At 40.4% G+C, this 25,000-nt stretch overlaps 1 protein-coding gene across 3 annotated transcripts; it reads right to left on the bottom strand.

Moving 5' to 3' along the window:
* Positions 1 to 561: 561 nt before the first annotated feature.
* On the bottom strand, positions 562 to 23,351 carry TPR8 (Tetratricopeptide repeat (TPR)-like superfamily protein). Of its 3 annotated transcripts, none has more exons than XM_087689431.1 (11): positions 23,196 to 23,351; positions 18,956 to 19,218; positions 18,670 to 18,703; positions 2,706 to 2,857; positions 2,485 to 2,545; positions 2,302 to 2,401; positions 2,058 to 2,221; positions 1,691 to 1,737; positions 1,385 to 1,477; positions 1,086 to 1,295; positions 562 to 991 (listed from the first exon to the last, which is right to left on the bottom strand). In XM_087689431.1, exons 1-11 carry the CDS (start codon positions 23,266 to 23,268, stop codon positions 653 to 655), a joined length of 1,536 nt encoding a protein of 511 aa, XP_087545557.1. In that variant the 5' UTR covers positions 23,269 to 23,351; the 3' UTR covers positions 562 to 652. The 3 variants fall into 3 exon arrangements, with proteins under 3 accessions (XP_087545557.1, XP_087545558.1, XP_087545559.1); XM_087689432.1 differs by having other exon boundaries at positions 2,706 to 2,851; XM_087689433.1 differs by having other exon boundaries at positions 2,706 to 2,773.
* Between the last annotated feature and the right edge of the window lie 1,649 nt (positions 23,352 to 25,000).

Below are 25,000 nucleotides of genomic sequence, written 5' to 3'. Positions count from 1 at the left end.
ACCTCAGCCATTCACTAGGGCCTGTATAGCCTGATTGTGGTAAATAGTTCCATCATTTCTGGCCCTTTCTGAAATTTCCAACTGAGTAATCAGTAATAACTCTTGGGCAACATTAATTTCACGTAAATAAGCAGAAAACAGGAAAGAAAATTCCCCATACTTAACGTCTTTATCTCAGAACTACATGCAGACATCATACTACTGCTTATCATACGCTCCATTGTATATTGATTGCACAATACACAAGACTTTAAGAAAGTTTGTGCAGGTCAACCCAGCATGCATTTGCTTGCAGCTTATGTATAGGTGAAGATGGGCAGACCAGAGTGACAGACCTCAAGGCAGTCTGATAAAAATCTTACACACAAATTTCTACTTTTGAGTAAGCGTCCTTGTAATGCAGGCATGGATGTCCTAGTCCCACTTCTGCCTGCATATCTTTGGCTAATCATCACACTTGCCCACTTTCTTTCAATGACCAGTCAAACACTGGAAATGCAAGTTTGAAGAGGTTCACAAAAACTGTTCTGACTCGGACTCCGAAACCATGCAGCCTGATCATGATGTAACACATTAGATTTTAATCTTTTCAAAAGAATAATAGACAATAATCAGGTGACTGGCAGGGATTACGGATGCAGATTAATATTTCTTATTGATTGTTATCATGTGATGAATTTCTTTCCTGTGACTCTTGGGTTCTCGCTTGGCCAGAAGCTCCAGCAAACATTTGCAGCATTGACTGCATCAAACCAGCAAACTGTGGAGGCAGTTGATCACCTTCCACTGTCACATTCACACTTCCATCCATCCTTACTTCAGGAGCTTGCCCGGCATCAAAGTTTGAACCATGAATATTCCCTTCTCTTGATGCTGCTTGTTCTCCAGTAAACTGACTTGCTAAGTTTGCAATGCCTGGAAACAAATTTTCCATTCCTGGTGGCAGGGGTACATTCAAGGGAAATGTCGTACTGAAACCTTGTCCAGACGTCTACAAGTTTGAACATGTTAAAAAGTAAGCGCACAAAATCAGGAGCTTACAAGATCACAATATTAATAAATGAGAAAAAAGAAAAAATTTAGACCTGATTAGTACTGTGTGTCTGTTGCTGTTGATTAGGTTCTGGAGATGGTTGATTATTTGAGTCTGTGCCATGAGCACTTCCTGATGCAGGTGTTCCTTGCTCTCCTGTGAATTGAGCAGCTAGGTTTGCCATTGCAGGGAAGAGATTAGCCATGCCTGCTGGAAGGTTCACATTCAAGGGAATCGTAGTGTTGAATCTTGATTCCGAAGTCTACAAAATCAAGAAAATCAAATATATTCTGCTTCCTTAAAATATAAAGGCTAGAACAACATTGCTATGCTTGAAAATTGTGAACCAGCCTGATTGTTGCTGTGTGTCTGTTGCTGCTGATCCTGTTCTGTACTCTGCTGCATATTTCGTGTCCTCTCCTCAGTCAACTTCTGTTGTGCTGCCTTTAAAACGTGAAAACACAGTCAGCATTTACTTGGATGCTAGAAGGAAGATCTACTTAAGGAAAGTACCAAGGGCATAGCACAGCCTTTAAGACAAGACTCATCTAAGCACTCAACTAATTCTACTAAACACTTGGATTAAAAGTTTTACTTATTGCACAAATCACTGTGCCAAACCAACCATGAGTGCATAATGAGAAGAATCGTCCTTACCCGCAAATTTTCCTCTATGGATTTGCTACTTGGATCCAGCGCATGAGCTGCATAGGATTTACAGCAAGCATAAATGTAAATACAAATCTGAACTCATACAACACAACACTGTCAGGAGGTATTGTAATCATAGTCCCAGGGAATGTCCATTTTAGGTCGCCTATTCCCATTTGTTGTCTCTGTCCCCATCCCTCTTCCACGTGACTACAGGGAATGGTAATAAGCCATCCACTGTCCCTATTTCCCATCCCATGTGACTATGATGGTAAGCAACAAAAACCTCACCTAATTCAAAGCCATTTTCAATGGCTTATTTATATTTGTCTTGCGTAAGACCAATGGGTAATGTAAGCAACAGCAAACTCACCTCGTTCAAAGCCCTTTTCAATGGCTTCTTTATATTTGCCTTGAGTATAGTAAACCAAGCCAAGCCGACTATAAGCTTTGCTATAATTTGGATCAAGCTGAATTGCTTTGTTACTGTCAGCAATAGCTTCATCATACTTTCCAACCTGTGTATGTGCAGCTGCCCTATGAAGGACATGCAAGTATACACCATGAGTACATGCAAGAGCAACTGTGAAAACTTTAGTATCTCAAGCAATAGTTACCTATTAGAATAATATACCGCATTGTCCCCACAAAGTGATATGGCCATTGTGTACAAATCTATGGCCTCAATATATTGTGAATTTGCCATTGAGTCATTCCCTGAAGAGTATACCAATAGTGACTGCCTGATTGAACAACTGGCTTAAAGTGCATCAAAATTTAAAAAAGCCAAAAAATCCAACCTTGAGCTTTGAAGGACTCTGCAAGAATTTGTTGTTCTGAGACTGATGATGTCTTCATTCTCTAGCAATTTAAAGGTAACAAGATAATCCATGAGTGTTATGATGAACAGGTTAAAAGAAACTTGTTAGAAACTGCCTATTATTTCTGTGACACCTCAGAAATGATAAACAGCAATCAAAACCACAAAAATAGGACTTTGATCAAGTTCCAAGCATCATACCTTGAAGGTTTGGCTGAAAATCTCTCTTGCCTTGCTAATGCGTTCCTGATACTGGTGCTCAGCTATGCCTGAATGCAAACCATCTAAATAACCTGCACTCTCTAATCCTTCTTTATACTGTTCAAAAAGCCTTGTATCCAGGTCACCTGACTCTAGAAAGAGAAGGCTCCTTAGAAAATATAAATAAAAACAGAACTTCCTAAAGACTTCTCAAAATGATGCAATTCAAAAGACACGATGCAGTTCAAATTTTTTAAAATGATTCCCTGGTAAACCAATCTTCACAATTATGTTACTTTTCCAAACTAGTTAGTGTTTCCCTCAATAAACATTCAGCAGTTTCAGAGCTCATTTAGGACGCTGTGTAAGTTGGTGTAAGGCTGAAGCACTATGCTGTCAACCTGCAAAGTGTACAATTCAGTCTCATACAAGGGAAATGTGAATGAGCAAGTGGTCAATAGGAATTTCAAAAGACAATATGATGTGATCAGAATTTCTTTTTTTTGGGTTTTCTTTGGCTGGGCAGTCCTGTGGCATTTTGTAACATGAAAAACAACTTGGTTTATGGCACATATGAAGGAGTGGTTTACGGCACATATGAAGGAGCATCTGTTGGAGCTCAAGCCAGTGCCACAAGTCCCCCTGAATCTGTGCCAATTATCCAGGAAATGAGTGAATGTTAGAGGACTTGAGCTCAGTAAGGGTGTACACCGGGGCACTTGCTGTTAATACCATCTAGCAGAGCCCTTCCAAATATGGCATCCTGCAAGGCTCTGAATGAGCTCCCAAACCTCGGATCTTGATGTTGCAAGGCTACAAAACCTGCTGGTCAGCAGGGAAGGCCTCCACGGCATCAACGTGCAAACACCAACCTCAATGATGAAGATTGTCTAGCACATCTCAGTCTCATAAAGTAGGGGCTGCACTTGGTTAACAGATCCCCCAAAAAAAGCTCACAAGTAAATTATAATGCACCCCATGCTTGCCTCTGGGCAGCCAAAAACCCTGCAAGTCACTCCTTGTACCAATTTAGCTACCTTGCAAACTGAAAAGGTGCTTCAATGTCTGCAAGAAATGCCATTCCACCAGGATAGAAAGTATCAAACTCCTCTACCACTGCTCCTATGCCTCCTAGTATTGGCTGCCTATCAATCTCACAACACCTTGGGGGTTTGGGGGTTCCTGCACCAACACCACACAAACTCCTTGTGAAATTCTCGAGGTGTGAAGGAAGGTGGAATACAAGTTAGCAGTAGTGAAAATCCAGTGCAAGGAAGATCTTCACTATCCACCAAGGTGGGCATGACACTGCTAAGAACCCCTTAAGAGGGGAAGTGTAAAATGTTGATAAGTAGCAACACATGCTCTTCAAAGTAGGGGAATGTAAAATAAGACACCAGATAAAGGTGGGCAATAGTGAAGGGAGCCAAGCACAGTCCTTTATAGTTGTGGATGATGATGAGGATGATTGAAACCGGTCTATGACCCACATAAAGCGGTAGTTCCTTCAATTAATACCTGGTCTTTTCACACACACACACACACACACCCACAAACAAACAGAGACCTCACTCCCTCGCTCAACACCAGATTGGCCCCGAACACCGGCACCCCTCTCGGTATTTCTTTATCAATTAAAAGATGGAAAGTTACAAGAATGAAATGTTCCAAAATACATAACTTGTGAATAGTTGGTTTCATCTTTTCTGAGTAAATCCCAGCTGCAAAAGGATAGTACAGCATGATCAGAACAACATCCCTTTTAGGAAAGCATTTTCTGTGACCATAACTCAATGATTCATGTGCAGAATTGCAGTTTGAAGAACTCTGTATTTACTATTCTTACTGTCCAACATATCCAAAACAACATCCCTTTTAGGAAAGCATTTTCTGTGACCATAACTCAAATGATTCATGTGCAAAACGCCTAAAAGTGTTTTATGTGACCATAACTCAATGATTCATGTGCAGAATTGCGGTTTGCAAAACTCTGTACTGTCCAGCTTATCCAGAACAACACCCCTTTTAGAAAAGCATTTTCTATGACCATAATTCAATAATTCATGTGCAGAATTGCAATCTGCAGAACTCTATATTTACTGTTTTCACTGTCCAGCATATCTAGAACAATATCCCTTCTATCTTGGCATCATTCCAGTAGTAAAACAGTCCCACAAATGGCACTAAATCAGAGCTGAAAAACCCTGTTCCTGTATGGCATGGCCATCACTTTCTTTAGTTCTTGCATGGAGAAGCCAACAGCTGCTCCTGAACCTGGACAGTGAGGCTCTTGCCTCAGTAGAAGTGCAAAGAAAACACAGAACTATACCTTCGATGGAATCAGTCATCATGCAAAGCATTTCCTCTGAGAATAGAGAGAGAGTTGACCAAAGGGAGCAAGCTCTATCTCCATACATGAGTGAGAGACAAAGAAGTACTCTCCATAGCTGATGAACTTGCATCAATCTGCCCTTAGCTCCTCAAAACTTCATTCTCAGATCTGCCCCTTACGCCTATTACGTTTTTTTTAAAATGCTCTCTCTCTCTCTCTCTCTCTCTCTTTTGGGAATTTGTGCCACATGGCATACATGTAACAATTTTCCCGTTCAAACTTTCCGGTCTAAAATTCTCCATGATCGGTGCAAAATTTGACCTCGCCACAAACAAAAGAATTAATCGTCGTGCAAAAACGAAGATAATGACGCGAAAAGATTCTAGGGTCCAAAAATAGTAACTCCCTAAATTTTAGAGATGGTGACCCATGCATTCCTCAAGTTGTTCTGAGCAACTTTTATCATTGCAACCACATCAAAAAGTGTAATGTGGCTCAATTATAGTGACTTTTATTCTGTGAGCATTCTTACATGTGCATCTTCTGTCTTGGCCAGACTCATTGTCCTACACCAACTCCAGTGGCTAAGCACATATAGTCCTAAACCACTGGCATTCTATTCCTCAGTGCCCATTCAATATGGAACCGGTCCTAAGGCTCAAACAAACCATTAGTCCGATTTGTCCCAATGGCTACCTCTTCTGGCCATGCAAAGATCTCGGCTTAATCCAAGAGAACTCTGGGGGTAAAAAGCAAAACCACTAAAAAAAAGAAAAATAAAATATTTATATAAGTAAATAAGGAAAGCAATTGCAAAAAGTATCACCACTTGGTGACAATGATCCCTAGGGATAGTAGCAAACAAAACGAGATTGTGTGCAATGTTGAGATATCAAGCTCCACTCGTGATATGCCAGGGTGACCGTTGTGCATTTATGTCACCGACTTGTTAGCTATAGATGCGGTTGGTACACCGCCCATGAATAATAGCTAGATGACAGCTATCCTTATCTACTCTAGTTCGTGGCTCAGTTAGTATGCCACCTTAGTTAGTTGAGTTTGATTTGAGACCCATATATAGGGTTCTTCTATTTCTATGTACTAGAGTTCTTTTTGGCTTACACAACTAAGAAGAGGAAAACTGTTTTCAGCCTTTACCTTTGTGTGAATTCCCCCATTGTGCAAGCAAAAAAGCTACAAGTGAGACTCCTTCCTTCTCTCCCACAATTCTGACATGGTATCAGAGCCTTGTTCGTGGTAAGGAGCTCAAGAAAGCAAACCAAGTTCGCGGTGTTCTGGTAAAAGAACCAGTATTGCTTTCATTTTTCTGTTTTGGGAGCAAGTCTCTGCGGGTAGCACAGTCGAAAAGTGCAAGAGTGCATTGTCTCAGATTGAGACGCCCTTCGCGGTGTAGCAAGAGAGCAATATATATTGCGGGGGAAGGCTTTAGCCCTTGGTTGCTCTGTTTTTTTTATTTGAGGCCATTTCGGGGCATGTTTTGGAGGCGGAAATTTTCTGCACACACTCAGGAAAAGGCCCAGTTTTATGCTGTGCGACCACTGTTCTACATGTCGGTAAAAAGTTAATGTAGAAATTGTATCATATGCCTATGCGCAGAGACATTGGGAGTTACAGAATCATCCTTGTTGCCTGTTGATGCAAAATCGTCACTAGGAAGTGACTGTGTGGTCAAATACCACTTTCGTTAGTTTTGCAGATTTGCCCTTGTGAGGCTGAAGCTGTGTTCTTTGCAGTGACAGAATTTTTTAGAGTGTTTTGTAATGGCGTCTGATTCTCTTTCTCAGATTGTCACTGAAAAGCTTGACAAGAACAACTTCCAAGCATTGAAGTTTAGAATGATGAATTTCCTTATGGGAAAAGGATATTGGGAATTCGTTGCAGGAAATGAAGAAGAATCAATTCTTCCTAATGTTCCCAATCAACAGCAAATGCAGGCATTTAAAGGATGGCATGAGAGAGCCAGAAAAGTTATGTACTGGCTGTCTATCAACATTTCAGACTCTATGATTGTGTATATTCAAGATGCAAGTATGCCAAAGAAGGCATGGAATACTTTGTCAAAAATGTATAGCACAAATATGCAAGTCAGGAAAATGCAGCTCAAGCAAGAGTTGCACACTGTGCAAAGAGAAAGTATGAGCATCAATGACTACCACATGAAGGTGAAAAAGATTGCACATGCACTTGCTTCCATTGGGTCGCCAGTGGAAGATGATGATTTAGTTTCTGTGACCTTGAATGGTCTAGGAAAGGATTATGCACAGTTCCGAATATCCATTTCCGTCCGTGAAAGATTTCCTGATTTTGAGGAGTTGATTGCTCTTCTAATTTCTGAGGAGCAGAGATATGGTGGTGCATCTTCTTTAAGAGGAACTTCAAAAGAAACTGTCTTCTACTCAAATGCTGAAAAAGGTAGAGGCAGAGGTAGAGGAGCCCGGTCTGAAGGCCGTGGTAGAAATCAAAATATGTAGCTAACTCAAGAAAACCAGTCCTATGGAGGAGCACGTGGTAACTCTAGAGACAGGGGGAGCCAAAGAGGTCGTGGTGGATGGCAAAGAGTCCAAAATGCAAACAGCAATGTTGAATGCTACTACTGTGGTAAAATGGGTCATATGGCTAAAGATTGCTATAAAAAGCAGAATGACATCATGAATGGAAATTTGCAACAAGGGAATTATGCATCTTCTAGTAGACGGTGATGACAGAAATGAGCATTTGTTTATGGTGCAACACATGACCAATTCTGTGACAAGTGCAGAAGAAAGCAATGATGTGTGGTATGTTGACTCGAGTGCATCAAACCACATGACAGGTCATGCAGAATGGATGCAGGATGCAAGGAAAATGAAAAAACCAAGATTTGTGGAGACTGGTGATGATACTGCACATCCTATTGTGCAGATTGGAAAAATTCATTTGTCTATGCAGGATGGGAAAAAGAAATAACTGTCGGATGTATTTCATGTCTCGAATATTACCAAGAACCTGGTTTTTGTTGGTCAAATGGTTGAGCAAGGCTTGCAGGTCAGATTTAATTCTCATGGATGGTTTGTTGAGGATATGAAAAATAAAGGTCGCTTGATAGCAAAAGGAAAGAAGAAGGACAGAATGTTTACGTTGGATGCAGACATGCTTGAATTGAGTGCAGCAATGTTTGCACATGGAACCGGTGTAGTTGCAGATATTGATATCTGGCATAAACGCATTGGTCATGTTAATGTACAGCGACTTAAATCAATGCAAGCCTAAAATATTGTTGCAAGATTGCCTGAATTCAAGGTTGCAGAAATGTATAAGGTATGTGAAGCCTATCAGTTTGGAAAACAGGCAAGAAAACCATTTCCTAGACATGTTCAAGAGAGTAAGAAGCCATTGGAATTAATCCACTCTAATGTGTGGACTACTAAAGCTGCATCTCTTGGAGGCTGTCATTATTTTGTCACTTTTATTTATGACTATAGCAGAAAAGTTTGGGTATATTTTATGAAAAAGAAAAGTGAAGTTTTTGGGCATTTCAAAACTCTTAAAGCTATTGTTGAAAAAGAAACAGACCTGCAAATAAAATGCCTAAGGTCAGATGGAGAGGGAGAGTACCTCTTAAATGAGTTTGTAAGGTTCCTGCAGGAGCATGGCATAAAGCAGCAATATTCACGCAGTCATACCCCACAACAAAATGGAATTGCAGAAAGGAAAAACATGCATATTGGAGAGGTATCTCGTGCCATTCTCAATGAAAAAAACTTGCCAGATTTTTACTGGACTGAAGCAGTTGCTACAGCAGTCTACATAATGAACAGGACTCCCACTGCAGCAATACATGGGATGACTCCAGAGGAGAGGTATACTGGTAGAAAACCAGATATTTCTCATTTGAAGATTTTTTGTTGCATTGCCTATGTTCATGTGCCAGATGAGTTGAGATCCAAGTTGGATCCAAAAGCTAAGAAGTGCATCTTTATTGGTTATTCTCTACACCAAAAAGAGTATAGATGCTATAACCCTTCTACTCGTAAGTTTATAGTGAGCAGAGATGTTTTTGATGAGATGAGTAGCTGGTATAAACCAGTAAATGTGATTGATAATGTAGATGCACAAAATGGTAATGCTACACAAAATTCACAGCAGCAGTCACAAGATATTAGTGGACCTGGAGCGTCCTCTAGCAGTGATTCACATTCTTCGCCATGGACAGGCAGATTGAGATCATGAGAATCTTCTCAAAGCAATGCAAATAGTGGTATGCAGGTATCACGAAAAGGAAAAGAGAAGGTAGATCAGCCCATATTTGATGTGAATGCAGGTCACTCTTATGTGGATGGTAAATCCAATGGCTCAAAACAGAGCATTGATGATGAGTTGGGTATTCCTTCTATTGTTACACTTGGAGTAAAGAAGACCAGGGATGTTTTGAGAGCACCTGGGAGTGTACCTACTTTACGCAGGTCTACCAGAGCTAGGTATCCTGTGGATAAGGCTGAAATATGATGGATTTACAGCCATTCACTATGCATATATGGTCAAAGTGATACAGGAACCAGAACCCACATTTTTTGAGCAAGCCATGGGAAAAGAAAAATGGAAAAAAGCCATAGATGAAGAAATGGATGCTTTGAAAGCAAATGCTACATGGGAATTGGTACCTTTGCCTAAAGATAAGAATGCAATTGGTTGTAAGTGAGTTTATAAGGTGAAGCACAATGCAGATGGTTTTGTGAACAGATACAAGGCAAGATTAGTAGTCAAGGGGTATGCATAAACATATGGCATTGATTATGAAGAAACATTCAGTCCAATTGCAAGGATGGCAACCGTAAGAGCAGTCATTGCTATGGCTGCATCAAAGGAATGGTCTTTTACATCAGATGGATGTAAAGAATGCCTTCTTGCATGGTGATTTGCAAGAAGAGGTCTATATAGAGCAGCCACCAAGTTATGTGCATGCTGTTCATCTTGAGTTTATTTGCAGGTTGAAAAAAGCCTTGTATGGCTTGAAGCAAGCACCTAAAGCATGGTCTGACAAGATAGGACAGTATCTTGTCACTATTGGCTTTCAGATTTCCAAGGCAGATTTCTCACTTTATGTGAGAAAAATAGAGAAAGCTATTATGCTGCTTGTCATTTATGTTGATGATTTGATTATCACAGGTGACAGTGATGAAGATATCCTTCATGTGAAAATGCTATTGAAGCAGAAGTTTGAGATGAAGGATTTGGGAGAGCTGCGTTATTTCTTCGGCATTGAGGTGATTAGATCACCAAGTGGGATATGGCTCTTACAGAGGCAGTATGGATTTGACATGCTGTCCAAATATGGGATGATAGACTGTAAGCCTATTTCAATTCCTTTGGAGCGGAATGTGAAGCTGAGCGCAGATGCAGGTGAGCTTCTGGAAGACCCTACTATGTACAGACGCATAGTAGGAAGTTTGATTTATATGACTATTACCAGGTCAGATTTGAGCTATGTTGTTGGATTGGTAAGTCAGTTTATGCAGGTTTCAAGGAAACCGCATTTGGATGCGGCTCAACGCATACTCAGGTATGTGAAGTCCACATTGCAGTATGGACTACTTTATGAGACGGGTTCAAATACAATTGCATGGATACACTGATGCTGATTGGGCTGGTAGTATTTCTGATAGACGATCTACTAGTGGATATGTATTCTTTTTTGGAAGTGCTGCAATCACTTGGAGCAACAAGAAACAGCCTACAGTTGCCTTGTCGAGCACAGAGGCTGAGTCTAGAATCACAGCAATTGTTGCATGTGAGGTAGCTTGGTTGCATAAGCTACTTTATGATATGAATCAGCCTATAGATAGGCCAGTTGTCATTTATTGTGACAACATGAGTAGTATACACTTGGCAAATAACCCAGTCTATTATGCTAGAACAAAGCACATTGAGGTGCATTATCACTATGTGCGGGAGAGGGTTTTACTAAGTCTTATTGATCTAGTTTATGTCAGCACAGAGGATCACGTAGCTGACATATTCACGAAGGCATTGGGCGCAGAGAAGCTGCGCAAGTTCAGAGACCTGCTTGGTGTGCAGGAATTGGGATTGAGCTCGAGGGAAAGTGTTGAGATATCGAGCTCCACTCGTGAAATGCCAGGGTGACCGTTGTGCATTTATGTCACCAACTTGTTAGCTATAGATGCGGTTGGTACATCGCCCATAAATAATAGCTAGATGACAGCTATCCTTATCTACTCTAGTTCATGGCTCAGTTAGTATGCCACCTTAGTTAGTTGAGTTTGGTTTGAGACCCATATATAGGGTTCTTCTATTTCTATGTACTAGAGTTCTTTTTGGCTTACACAACTAAGAAGAGGAAAACTGTTTTCAGCCTCCACCTTTGTGTGTATTCCCCCATTGTGCAAGCAAGAAAACTACAAGTGAGACTCCTTCCTTCTCTCCCACAATTTTGACATGCAAATGGAAGGACCTAGAGTGGCAAAAAATGCTTTGTGTGCTGGCTGAAATATTTAATGTTAGCTTGAATTCTAGTTGCTCCAACACCTTCTGCAACCACCCCATTGCTAACTCCAATCCAAGTAGACATGTTATATCTTATCCATTACATGTATTGATGGTGCAATACAAAGTCCTTTCATTTCATTAGACATCTTCCAGGGCTATGAAGTAAATTTAATTGTGTTATGCAATGCGCACTACCTATTAGCTCCACATATCAGCTAGGTACTAGCAGTATTGCTCTTGAACTTCGAGAAAGTCTACAATAGATTTAGCTAGGAGTTAGGAGACTCCAACCTATCTAGGCTTTTCCTCGCTAGTGGATTAGTGGGGTATCAACCCTCTATTGGTTGATCATCAGTGGATTTGTGGGGTGTCGACCTCTATTGGTAACCATTAATGGATTCAAGGGGTATCAACCCTCTATTAGTCAACCATCAATAGGATGGAACCATATATATCATTCAAATAGTTAAAAAGAGGATCTGATGTCATTTGTCTGCAGTACGAGTCTAACCTACTACACAACCTTGTGGCTCTACAAGAGCTACGCATTCCCACTCCCTTGTATGACTCTTGGGATACATGTTCCATTGTAAGCATCAAGACGAGAATTTGTGATTCTCCTTAAAACCAGCCTTCCTTCTTGGAATGGGTGGTGATAACCTGATCTAGGAGTTAATTACAACAATAAATAAATGCACATAAAATAAAATACACACTTTACCATAACATTCTTGGACAGTAGACTCCCTGTTGGCCCCAAAACTGACGCCCCTTGCAGTATTTCTTTAGCTTTATTCAATTGGAAGGAGCACAACTTGAGATTCTTCAATCTCCTTCTACTAACCAATTGCTCTTACTGTCATAAATGACCAACAAGCCTTTTGGGTCATTTGCCCCTTAATTCATCCATGACTTCTTCTCCAATTTGACCCTCAGCTGGCCAAATGCTGCCCCAAATCAATTCGGGATGGGCTAACTCTTGAAGCCCCTTGATAATCTTCAATTATCAGCTACTGATTTCAGGCCCTTGAGCCTTCAATCTCTGGCACAGATCCCAAGGTGGCTACTAAACCCTAATTTGTGCTATGAATTAGGGTTTACTGCAGAAATTACAGATCAGCCCACCAAAAATGGCTGAGATCTCCTCCAAATGGCTAAGAATTGCCGAGAATGGCTGAGCATAGGCTGAAGGAGATGAGAGAATGTTGTAAAGAGAGAAAATTCTGAGATTTGTTGCGAAGAACTAATCAAAATCAGTTGCTGCCCTGCTGTACCAACCCCAAACGGATGCACCAACAACAATAGAAGCATCAGAGACTGTGATCTTCAGGAGAAAGTGCATCAGCAACAATTGCCAACTTCCCAAGGTCAAGAATATGAAATCTCCATCACCAAAATGGTCTCCAATGGCTGGGAATTGGCCCCAAAAGCTGGTAGCAACAGTCCAACACCTCTTTCCAATAGCTCCAAAATGAAAAAACGAAATTTCCCTCTCCCTTCAGCCCTATTTAGCCTTTCCCCCACTCGCATAGAAAAGTTTTGCCAAGTGGCAACTTTCTTAATCCATTTTCAGCAATTTCCAGCCATTTAATTAATTCAGCCCTTAATCCATGCCCAAAAAATTGACCTTGCCCATCCAAAAATTAATTGGCTAGGCCATTTGCAACCCAAAGTGGTCCCATGCATTAATTGACCCTTGGATAAGCATTAATCCATTAATTAATACCTAGTGCCTAGCGTCACCATTGACACTTAATGGCCAATTAATGGTCCTAGGGGCAAACTGACACCAAAATTCATCTAGAATCTAACAAGTGTAACTTGTTGCAACTTTTGCCTTTGACGCCCATCTTTTTCACACGGTCCTTGGGCCTTCAAGCGAAAAAAAGTAGCTTGCACCTCACATGTGCAACACATGCATCTTTTAATTGCACATTTGATTAATCCTTTAATCAAATGTCAATTAAACATAAGCAAAGCATCAAATTTTCACGTCCTCGTGACAGACCACCCCCTTGAAATCCTTGCAATCGTCCTCGATTGCATTGTAATCTGTCAAAGCAAACAATATTGCACTGCAATTTTCACAAGGCATCATAGTCAACGCAACATTGGCCACTGCTGGCTAACTATCTCATATGCCCACCATTTGCTGAAAATTTCCAGCCAGCATAAAGCTCAATAATAGTTCAAAACTCTTGCCAAAAACTCATCGGATGCATCCCAAACTCTTGTTTCTCAATAGTACTGACTACACAACCATAGTAAAGCATAAACTGAGCCGAAACCATGGCTGAATTGTCAATGGCATTCACTACACATGCTGCTATCCATAGAACTAGCTGAACACCACTGAGACTAATGGTCATACACTGAAAACCAGCACTCGATAATCAGTCTCTCACGATCATAACTTAATGCAAATGTAAAGTTTCAAAGCTGCAATGAAAACCATACCCATCAGCATACATACCACAGTGACTAGTACACTGAATAGTGACCTCATGGCAGATATACTGTCAGCACAATACCTTAGATGCATGCTGAATACATCCGAGATCCACTACACATGAGAGCAGTCCATTCCTAGAGGAGTGGAAGTGCTACCTCCCCCTTGAGTATCAGGTGGTACTCTAGACCCTTGCCCTACTGAACCTGAAAGAGCCTGATCCAAAGTCGGCTCTAAGTGAAAGGCATCAAGGTAAAGCTGCAACAACTGAGAATGGTCTGCCAAGTCATCCTCTTCCATCCATTTAGCATCCATTGGTGAACAGTTGTGAAACTTTACCCAATAGCTTATGGAAGCTTTATCTTTGACCTTTTCTCTTTATGTGCCAAAATCTCCTTAGATACCAATATCTTATTCAGCTCCTCTACATTGGACTGAATTTCAGCACATACATCCTTAGGCACATCACCATAAAAAAGCCTCAACAAGCTCACATGAAAGGCATAGTGTATCCACTAGTGTAGAGGCAATTTCCATGATAGCCAGCATTAAACGGAGCATTTGCATGACCGGCACTTATTCCTTGAGCCCCAAAAGCACGACGGGGTACCGATGCTTGCCCATATACGTGATTTTGCACACCAGGCATCATACCAATGCCGCCATACATCGGATTATGCATTCCATGAGCCATACCCGAGTACATTGGGTTATGCAAGCCATGCATTGGTTGCTGAAAGTTATGGGGGGGTGTGCCATACATTCCCACATTCGGTCGCTCACCCACCATAGCATGAAAAATTGTGCTACCACCAAAGTAAGCTAGCTGCCCTAAATTCTCATGCAAACCTTGCTGTCCAAAAACCATAGGATTAGCATTTACATCATGAACTTGCATTGGCATTTCTTGCCCAATTGGCACTAACTGCTTTTCACCATGAGCATCTTTAGGAGCATCTTGAGAAGGCTTTGGCTTCCTCTTTGGTGCATCTGATTGTCCCGAAGTTCTAGAAGAGGATTTTCTCTTCTTGCCCTTCTTGTCCTTCGTGGGAGTGTTCAAAAACCGAGTAAACTAAGGATCTTTTGCCAATTCAGCAAAGATATTGTCTGCTGCCCTCATTTGATTCTTGAATGCATCATCAAATTCCATTTCCCCTTGTTGATCATCATCCTCTTTCTGCATTGAGGGCCCAACATCTTGGCCTTCAACTACATTTTCAGCATGCTGTCCATGATTCATGCCTTGTCCAAGATCAAGCATTGCATTTTCTTCTTTCACATGTGAATGTGCATCATGAGAGGCATCATTACTGCTTGATTGCATCCCACCGTATAAAGACATCTTGCTGTAATTTCTCAGCTGAGCATAAAGATTAGCACTTGCACAAAGCTTTGGCTTACAATCATGTGCCTTGGGCCCACCAAATCAAGAGATTTGATGTATTCTGACAATGGAACCTTGAAACCAGCCTTCCTTCTTGGAATGGGTGGTGATAACCTGATTTAAGAGTTAATTACAACAATAAATAAATGTACATAAAATGAAATACACACTTTACCATAACATTCTTGGACAGTAGACTCCCTGTTGGCCCCAAAACTGGCGCCCCTTGCGGTATTTCTTTAGCTTCATTCAATTGGAAGGAGTACAACTTGAGATTCTTCAATCTCCTCCTGCTAACCAATTACTCTTATTGTCATAAATGACCAACAAGCCTTTTGGGTCATTTGCCCCTTGCTTCACCCAGAACTTCTTCTCCAATTTGAACCTCAGCTGGCCAAATGCTGCCCAAATCAATTCGGGATGAGCTAGCTCCTGAAGTCCCTTGATAATCTTCAATTATCAGCTGCTGATTTCAGTCCCTTGAGCCTTCAATCTCTGGCACGGATCCCAAGGTGGCTACTAAACCCTAATTTCTGCTGTGAATTAGAGTTTACTGCAAAAATTACAGATCAGCCCACCAAAAATGGCTGAGATCTCCTCCGAATGGCTAAGAATTGCTGAGAATGGCTAAGATCTCCTCTGAATGGCTAAGAATTGCTGAGAATGGCTGAGCATAGGCTGAAGGAGATGAGATAATGCTGTAAAGAGAGAAAATTCTGAGATTTGTCACGAAGAACTGATCAAAATCAGTTGCTGCCCTGCTGTACCAGCCCCAAACGGATGCACCAACAACAATAGGAGCATCAGAGACTGATCTTCAAGAGAAAGTGCATCAGCAGCAATTGCCAACTTCCCAAGGTCAAGAATATGAAACCTCCATCACCAAAATGGTTTCCAATGGCTGGGAATTGGCCCCAAAAGCTGGCAACAACAATCCAACACCTCTTTCCAACAGCTCCAAAATGAAAAAACGAGATTTTCCTCTCCCTTCAGCCCTATTTAGCCTTTCCCCCACTTGCATGGGAAAGTTTTGCCAAGTGGCAACTTTCTTAATCCATTTTCAGCAATTTCCAGCCATTTAATTAATTTTCAGAATTAATTAATTAATTCTGAAAATTAATTCAGCCCTTAATCCATGCCTAGAAAATTAACCTTGCCCATCCAAAAATTAATTGGCTAGGCCATTTGCAACCCAAAGTAGTCCCATGCATTAATTGACCCTTGGACAAGCATTAATCCATTAATTAATGCCTAGTGCCTAGTGTCACCATGGACACTTAATGGGCAATTAATGGTCCTAGGAGCAAACTGACACCAAATTTCACCTAGAATCTAACAAGTGTAACTTGTTACAACTTTTGCCTTTGACACCCATCTTTTTCACAGGGTCCTTGGGCCTTCAACTGAAAAAAAGTAGCTTGCACCTCACATGTGCAACACATGTGCATCTTTTAATTGCACATTTGATTAATCCTTTAATCAAATGTCAATTAAACATAAGCAAAGCATCAAATTTTCACGTCCTCGCGACACATCTCCCTCCCATCCCTCTACTAAGCATCAAAAGGCCACCACTAGTACCTATTCAAAGGATTGCATTTGCTTCCTCCACAGCTGCACCTGTCCTACATACCTTTTTTGGCCCTTTGGTGGATAGTCCCTCTTCTTCAAAGCCCATTGCACATGAGTTTCTAGATTCTCTATCTCCTTCAAAAGATTTAGAGAGGGCTCCAAAGGGGATAGTTGTCATTCAGATCACTCATCGAAGGGCTGCATTTCACTCCTCTACAACCTTTGCATGCCTTGGCAATGAGCCACCAGGGCTTTGAGTTTGCCTTGATGTGCTTTCCCCCATTTTCAGAACCCGAACATCGGTGTAGATGAGACATTGTCAGTCTCAGGTGAAGATATGAGGCCTTTGAATTATAGCCAAAATCAGCTCATTCCTTGATAAATCAACAATCATAGTATCACGAGTCATGAATTGAATTTGTGAGCTGCGTTGAAATTTGCAGCATATTGGATGACAGAGACAGAAGTAGATGCGTGCACGCGTGTGTGTATGAGGTCTTGATTGTTTAAACTGAGAGAGAGTAGTCACACAAGGTCATGCAGGCTGCAGTAGTTCAGTGCAGTCAAAAGGAAGCTCTCTCTGGATGACAGACATAACAGTTCAAAAGTATAAAATAAACATGACACTTTTTACGAGGAGATTCTCCAAACATTACCTTAAAGAAAGACTCACATCTAAAAACCCCATACCATACCTGGAGTTTGCAAACATTCACAAATGTTTGATATTCCAATCAGATATGTTCAATGCAAAAATAACTCTAAAAGAAAAGCATGCAAGGTAAAAAGGCTTGGGAGCAGGGGTAATTTATGTTTCTCTATTTAAAAGCCTGTGTAGGCCTTGTACTGTGTGTGCATCTTTGTACTCCAACATCTAAAAATTGGCCTGTTGAGCTAAAGCTAATTTGGAATCGGCTTATGTTTCTTTTGATCAACACTCAGCAATGTATAACGTTGAGAAGTGTCAACAATATAATGTTCATGCTCCTTTGTTTCCCTTTTCCTGTTGTTGTGCCCTATGTGGTAAAACTGTGCCTAGTCTTCTTGCTCTTGCCATCCCTTCAATATGCAGCTTTCCTTCGGTCTCAGACACACATATGGAACTTGTGGAACAGCTTGCATATCTGAAGTTCTTTCTCAGTGAGTGCTGCCTTCATGTCACAAATGCATTGCTATTGTGTCCAAACTGTGCAACTTTGCAGCTTTTTTTTTGATCTCCACTCTGACTGCCTGCACTATCTCCTACATTGCCAAGGATTACAGCTTCCATCATTAGCTCTCTTATATCAGCCACCAAATCATCAGCTGCATTGCATCATCAGTAGTAGCTTCTCTGACTTCACATTTCTATCCTTTCATAAACCCCAGGTTGTTTATCGATTTTTTGCATGTATTACTGCAGCTGACCGAGTGAGTTATGTGATTAAATGTTTGATGAGACAAACTATCCAACATGGGGATACATTATGGAGCATTTGCAGTTGCGAAGATAAATGAATCAAGAAATTAAGTCACATGTAAGTTAAATAATCTTTCATTTCCCAAAAATCCACAGCAATTGATACAATTGATGAATACCGACACATAAAGGAAGTGATACAATACAGTACTGGAACTATGCTGTGTCAACTTCTGGACCAAGCTCTTGCAAAGGTGAAATTCCCATTTCAATTCTACATTGTTTTAAAAACTTTGTGACATTTGAAATGTTACTAAAACCTACCAGATGTGCTGTTCTTGATAATGGTGCACTCTTCCTGCACAGAAAATAATTTACACTGCTTAAAATCCAAACTGGTATAATGGATGCAACATAAAGAAACTATGCTTCAGCAGACAATACTTTATAGATTTTGACTATGAATGAAGAGTATCAAGTCTGCAGCATATCCTGGCCATCAACCATTGGGCATATTTTTGTATACGTCATCAAATCTAATAGCAATAGAATATTCTCTCTTAATCTCCAAATATCAACATTTCAGAAACAAACCAACAAATTTACTTACAGCATTCTGGAAGGTACCATTGGTACTGTCTGTAGCAATATGAGATGATGGACCTGCAGTTATTTCTGCATCTGTTTGAGAAGGTTGTGTTGCCTTGATTGCAGTCTGATTCTGGCTTGAAGGATCAAATCCATGTGCTTGGAATAGGAGAGCCAAGTCTGGTATTGAATCATCCAACTCAGAGATTTCAAGTCCAAATGCATCTGCAAGACACTGACTAGCAACCAATACTGCTTCGGGATCAACATTAGGAGCAAGTTCCACTGCATCCACAATCAGATTATTGTCATCCTGTTGAATCATTTAACAAAGACTAGAAAGGATGGAGATGCTTGCAGAACCAGAAGAAAATAAAGCAAGAAAAACGGTTGCAAAAATCTCAGCTCATAGTTCAAGTTCTGTTCTTGCTTATGTTTTTCCAAATCAACTAAAGTCTAACTGTTCTTGCCAAGGTCGTCTTTTTTTCAAAACCAAGAACCAAATGGATCTGATAATTGATGGGAGTAGATATGCGAATAGTGGAAGAGAGGAAAGAGGGCAAACAAGGAGAGTGGAAGGAAGAGTACTAACTGATTCTGTTCACTGAACGATGAGCAACAAAAGTGGGTGCCCTATAAATAGGACAAAGGTGGGATGCAACCCAAGAAACAAAAATAAGTGGACATGGTGAGAATGGTCCAGCCATAAAGAGGCACCTGGCCCTGTTAAGCAATTAGAATTTAAGGTCTAAATTGAATCAAAATTAGCGTGCATTTGGCTTGACTTAGCTTCACAAAAACAGCCCCAAAAAGAATAAATAATTAATACCAGCATTTTAGCTTTGCCAATGGGACAAATGCCCAATAATCATGATACCTCCCCCTAGGATCCAGCCTGCACACAAGACACGTTGCAAGCCAAACCCACTATAAAAGGACTGGACATCAAACTCACCTCCCAGCCATAGAGCCAAATAGGCTCACCCATGAGCCTCGTAGCAATGTATAGATGCATCGGCCAATGGGCCAAGAGTCCAAGAATGGTGATCACACAATGAACGTGTACAGTAGGGCCTTCCGTCCTATAAATAGGACTCAGCTGCCCTAACCCCAAAGTGTCCTTGGTGCATTCACTCTAAGTCACTCCATGACCATTGTGACCAATGCTACTAGCCCCCATCCAAATATCCACGGGCATAACACTTCCCCCCTTATGAATGATTGCTGTCCTCAACAATATCCTCGATAATGAAGTGAGGAAAATGACTCTTCAATGAACGTACTATTAGCAATATTGTCAACTCATGAGTGAGTTTGGGCCATGCCTAGTGTTACTAGCTATTTTAGGCATTTTATTGTGGCCTCTATGATGCATATTTGGAAATTTATTGCTGGGAGAGAGGAGTCGATGTACCAATTTCCACACAGCTAGTGACCCACTTTTGTATGCAACTATCTCCAGCTACGTTTCTTGCTCACATGAAGTACATTGAGGTTTAGTATCACTATGCTCAAGAGTGGATCGGGGATTCCAAGTTCGCAATGGTCTATTGTTCCACAGCAAACAATGCAATGAATCTCTTCACGAAGCTTTTACCCATGGCTTCTATGCTTCATCACATGAGGTTGTCGGATCTTCTAACACTCCTAGGATTTGAGAGGGAGTGTTAGCCTACCTATGTTAGTCATGTCAATCAATCATCTCCTTGTTGTGAGCTCCTGTCAGAGTCTGATAAAGACATAGGACCTCTGGCAGTTTTAGGTGTATTTTCTTCAATTATCGGCTTCTTGTATGCATTCTGCTTACCACACTCTGCCCATCAATCAAGATGACATGACCAAGATATAAGAGCTCTCACGTAATTCTTCGACAACACTCCAGATCCCTTAGCCTCATACCGCATCCAGGATCTGAGAGGGAGCGTTAGAGATTTGGTCATCCCTTGGACAGGCACAGTCACTGTACTTCAAATTTTGGGCAATTTACATGCATTTCTTGTCAATTTGGGAATTTTCCAACAATTGCCAGATGCAAGTGCTGGATTATGGGCAAGTCAGAGACATGCAATGGGTAGTGTACAAGCAACAATGCCACATGGCACATCAAATGCCAATCGCGGTTTTTTTAGCATATTTTCCACGCAGCCAGCCACATTAGCAACTGGTCGGCTAGATTTGGCTAGCTGACCTGATTAGTTTTTTATTGTATTTCCTACCATTTATTAATCAGTCTCTACCCAACCCACACTCACTTGTCATTTTTAGGTGGAGAGAGAAATCTGCTCATGGAGATACCTCAACAGCCCATATATACATTTGCCGCCTTCATTTCAGCATTTGTCTACTGTAGATCTGCATTCTACTGTGTCTTCTCTCTCTCCCTCTACTCTCATGTTCATTTTCTTTCAATCTTGTCCATACACTTTCTCATTTGCTGCACTCTGACAAGGAATACAAACATGCAATGAATAGAGAAGATGAAGACAAGAAGAATGTGGTGAAACCAAAAGAATAAAATTGACAAAAGCTGAAAGTACAAGGCTACAACAATTAGCCCCTACATGAGCGTGGCGCATTAGTGAGGGCACCAGACAATGACACGAGAATGATAACAAGATGTTGAGGAGGGCTAGCAATGGAATGAATTGACTATAGAGTGTGGAAGGGCAGCGAATACATGGCCCAAGGTTGATGCAACTAGCTGACTGGCATTAATGCAAGCCAGACCTGCAAAAATAGCAGCCTATGCTAGAACAAATGCAATAAATGTTGCACGTTCTTGAGGTAATGTTTCCCTCTCATGTGGCAATAAATGCCTACTTGGAAAAGACCAAATAGGCTGCCATGTGAGAAATGCAGGAGACCTCCACCTAGAGTATTTGAGACAAATGAATTAGCGAACAGATACATTGTCAAAGCTCCTATTATCCTCGTTTGACTAAGACTAAGGCTCATAGGCAGGAAATGACCATACAAGACACACATGTCTACTAACACATTGGTGGTTCATCCAACTAATCTTAGTAATGTATATATCATGACTGTATGGGGCAGCTGGCCAGCCTGTTTCATTGGCTTTTCTCATGCTGGCTTACCTGATTTTGATGCATTGTTTTAGCCTATTTATCAGCTGCTTCTCTTCCATCTAGTTATCATTCATGCATGCGCACTGCAGCCTACTAGAGATAGGGAGACTAGGAGCACTTTGCCAGTTGCCCATAATTTGTGCCTTTGTACACACTCTTTTGCTTTGGTATATGGATTCCATTTCCTAAGTTCATTACTTTTAAGAATGTTGGAAATACAATAGAGGTGATTTTGGTTCAAGGTCTAGATTTTAAATTGCTAAAAGTCAAGTAGCAAACTATTAAATTTTCAGCCCACATTTATGGTTCCTCATTCATTGTTTCTCTTTGGAATATAGGATCCTCGTCCTATTTTTAGGTTCAATAAGTCAAATTGGTTTCTTGTAAATTGAGTTGTTTCACACAATTTCCAGAATTTTCAAAGAAAACAATGATACATGCAAGACTAATATCCAAAGAGTTTGATGAGGTGATGAAGAACTGTACTTTGCACACATCTCTCAAATTCCAATGATGCAAAGATGCATCTCCAAATATCCTCACTTGCATAATTGAAAATCACTAATCTACATTGTTAAAGACTGATGCAAGATTCTTGTCCTAAAGTCCTTGTATAAGCAAGTACTCTATGAATCTCTACACCTGACAGAAAATCCTAATCTTGCCAGATTGGCCCCTACATTGCTTGTCTTAATTGTCAAGTGATAACCACATTTAGTGCAAGAATGGTGCGATGTCTCAAGACAATACAGTTGTTGGTCGATCACAGTGTAACATGCCCTCCAATACTAGCACTGCTGCATCAATCTCAGCTTTGGTGAAACCAGAGCTTTTATTCCAAAGGAACTTGGATAGGTGTGCACTACAGAAATAAAGTTTAAACAAGAAAGCTGGAACGTCTTTAACTGAAACTGCTGTGCAGCGTGTCGTGGTGTAGGTGAGCAAGCCATATGAAGCAGTGACAGCTATCTACACCCAATCTAACCAATGAGAATGCCAATCAATTACACAGAGAGACACATACAAAAAGGTTCTCAGCAACAATCTGCAGAAGATCTTTCAATAGGCTAAAAAATAGCTAAACGACGTCCATAAAACACCAAAGACGGGCGATTCGGAAGATGAGAATGTAAAAGGAGAAAGAAAAAGGGAAGAACAAGGAACGGGAGCGCGCACCTGTGCTGAGAAAACGCAGAAAGGAATGCACGACTCGTCTCGTGAGAGGGGAATCGCTCCGCAAGCGCGCCATGGCTTCGCTCTGCCGACGTAAACTCGAAGTGAGGTGAGTTCTAGACAAGTGTTCTTTGGCCTAGCAAGGCTAACCACCGCATTAGGCATCCTTGCTAACCACCGCATTAGGCATAGCATGCCCTTAAAGCGCATCCTTGTCCATCACTTTGTAAAGGAGATCAAAAAGAGGAATAACAAAATGGTGTAATAAACCAAAGGTCATGAATTCCTTTCTCTCAGAGGGGGCACTGCGGCACCACGATGTATGATGTAAGAAGCTGATTATAGCTCCACTTGGTTGGTCACCAGGACGGACGTTGTCCTGTAACCACTTGTAAAATGTGTGCTTAAGGATTCGGGTGCCCATCATTAGCACAAAAAGAAAAAAAGATAGATCTAGCCTTGTGAAAGTTTGTACATATGAAGATTGGAGTCACCTTTGCTAAAGTGAAGCTTGTAATGATGAGACAGAAGTGATGAGCAGACCTCTTTAATATTAAGTACAACAATTCTCTCTCTCTCTCTCTCTCTCTCTCTCTCTCTCTCTCTCTCTCTCTCTCTCTCTCTCTCTCTCTCTCAAACACAAACAAATTAATATTGAACTAAAACACTAAAATAAACTAATAAGTGATACACTAATCAAGGGAACAAGACATATTTGCAACTATGACACATAGGTGTGGCATCAGGACACAATTAACAAGTAGCACTAGCAAGATACACTAGTATACTAGAATACATCAATATGCAAAAATGTAAATAACAACATGGCAACATAAGAGGTATGAAGGGAGGAAATATACCACTTCATTGCGTTTGCAAGACCACTAATGCTACTACTTTGCTTAGCATTTAAGTGGTATTCATATGCTTTTGGCATTCAAATAGTGTTGTAGAAGCGTTTCTCTTTTTACATCATTACACTTTTTCTAGTTGGATCTGGAAGTTTTTTTTTAGGAAAAAATATTAAAATTCAAAATTTTAAGTTTTTTTAAAAACGATCATTAGGTGCATGTGTAAACATTAAAGCTAATCTAATCACTAATGATAACTAACTAGTTATAACAATAATGTTAAAATCATAACATTTAACTAATCACTAATGAGTAACCTTAAAACTATAATATTAAACTAATTTCTAACAACTAACGAATGACTAACATTGAAACTATAATATTAAACCAATTTCTAACAACTAACAAACAAAACTAACTAATAAATAATGACAAAACATTAAAACCAATCAAGTTGCTAACTAACAACCAACTAACAATAACGATAGCATTAAAACTATGAAAAGTGAAATAATAAACTAATATCAATGAAACAATTGATATAATGCCTAACTATTCAACACAATTAACTACTAAACAATGCATAATGATGAAATGCAAATCATTGTATATCGATAAGATAATCAATGTGACACCTCACTATCCTATGCAATTAACTATTAATCGATGCAATTGTATAACTAATGAAATGCAAATCAATGCATATCGACGAAACAATCAACACAATGCCTAATTATCCAATGCAATTAATTGCTAATCAATGAAATTATGTAACTAACAAAACACAAATCAATGCAACTAAGCAACCAATCAAATGCAACACAACTACACAACTAACAAAATGCAATAACGCAACTAACAATTATCAATGCTAGAATCATCAACTCTCAACATGACAATGAATCCCCAAATTCCCAACGAATCTCAAAATCCCCTTTCACCTAGATGTGATAGCAA

The sequence above is a fragment of the Lygodium microphyllum genome, chromosome 12, assembly GCF_053477565.2.
Source record: "Lygodium microphyllum isolate KBCC chromosome 12, Lygodium_microphyllum_v1.1.10, whole genome shotgun sequence".
Classification (NCBI taxonomy): Eukaryota; Viridiplantae; Streptophyta; class Polypodiopsida; order Schizaeales; family Lygodiaceae; genus Lygodium; species Lygodium microphyllum.
The sequence above is the reverse complement of the archived record's forward strand: the minus strand, read 5'-3'. Positions and strand labels throughout refer to the sequence as shown.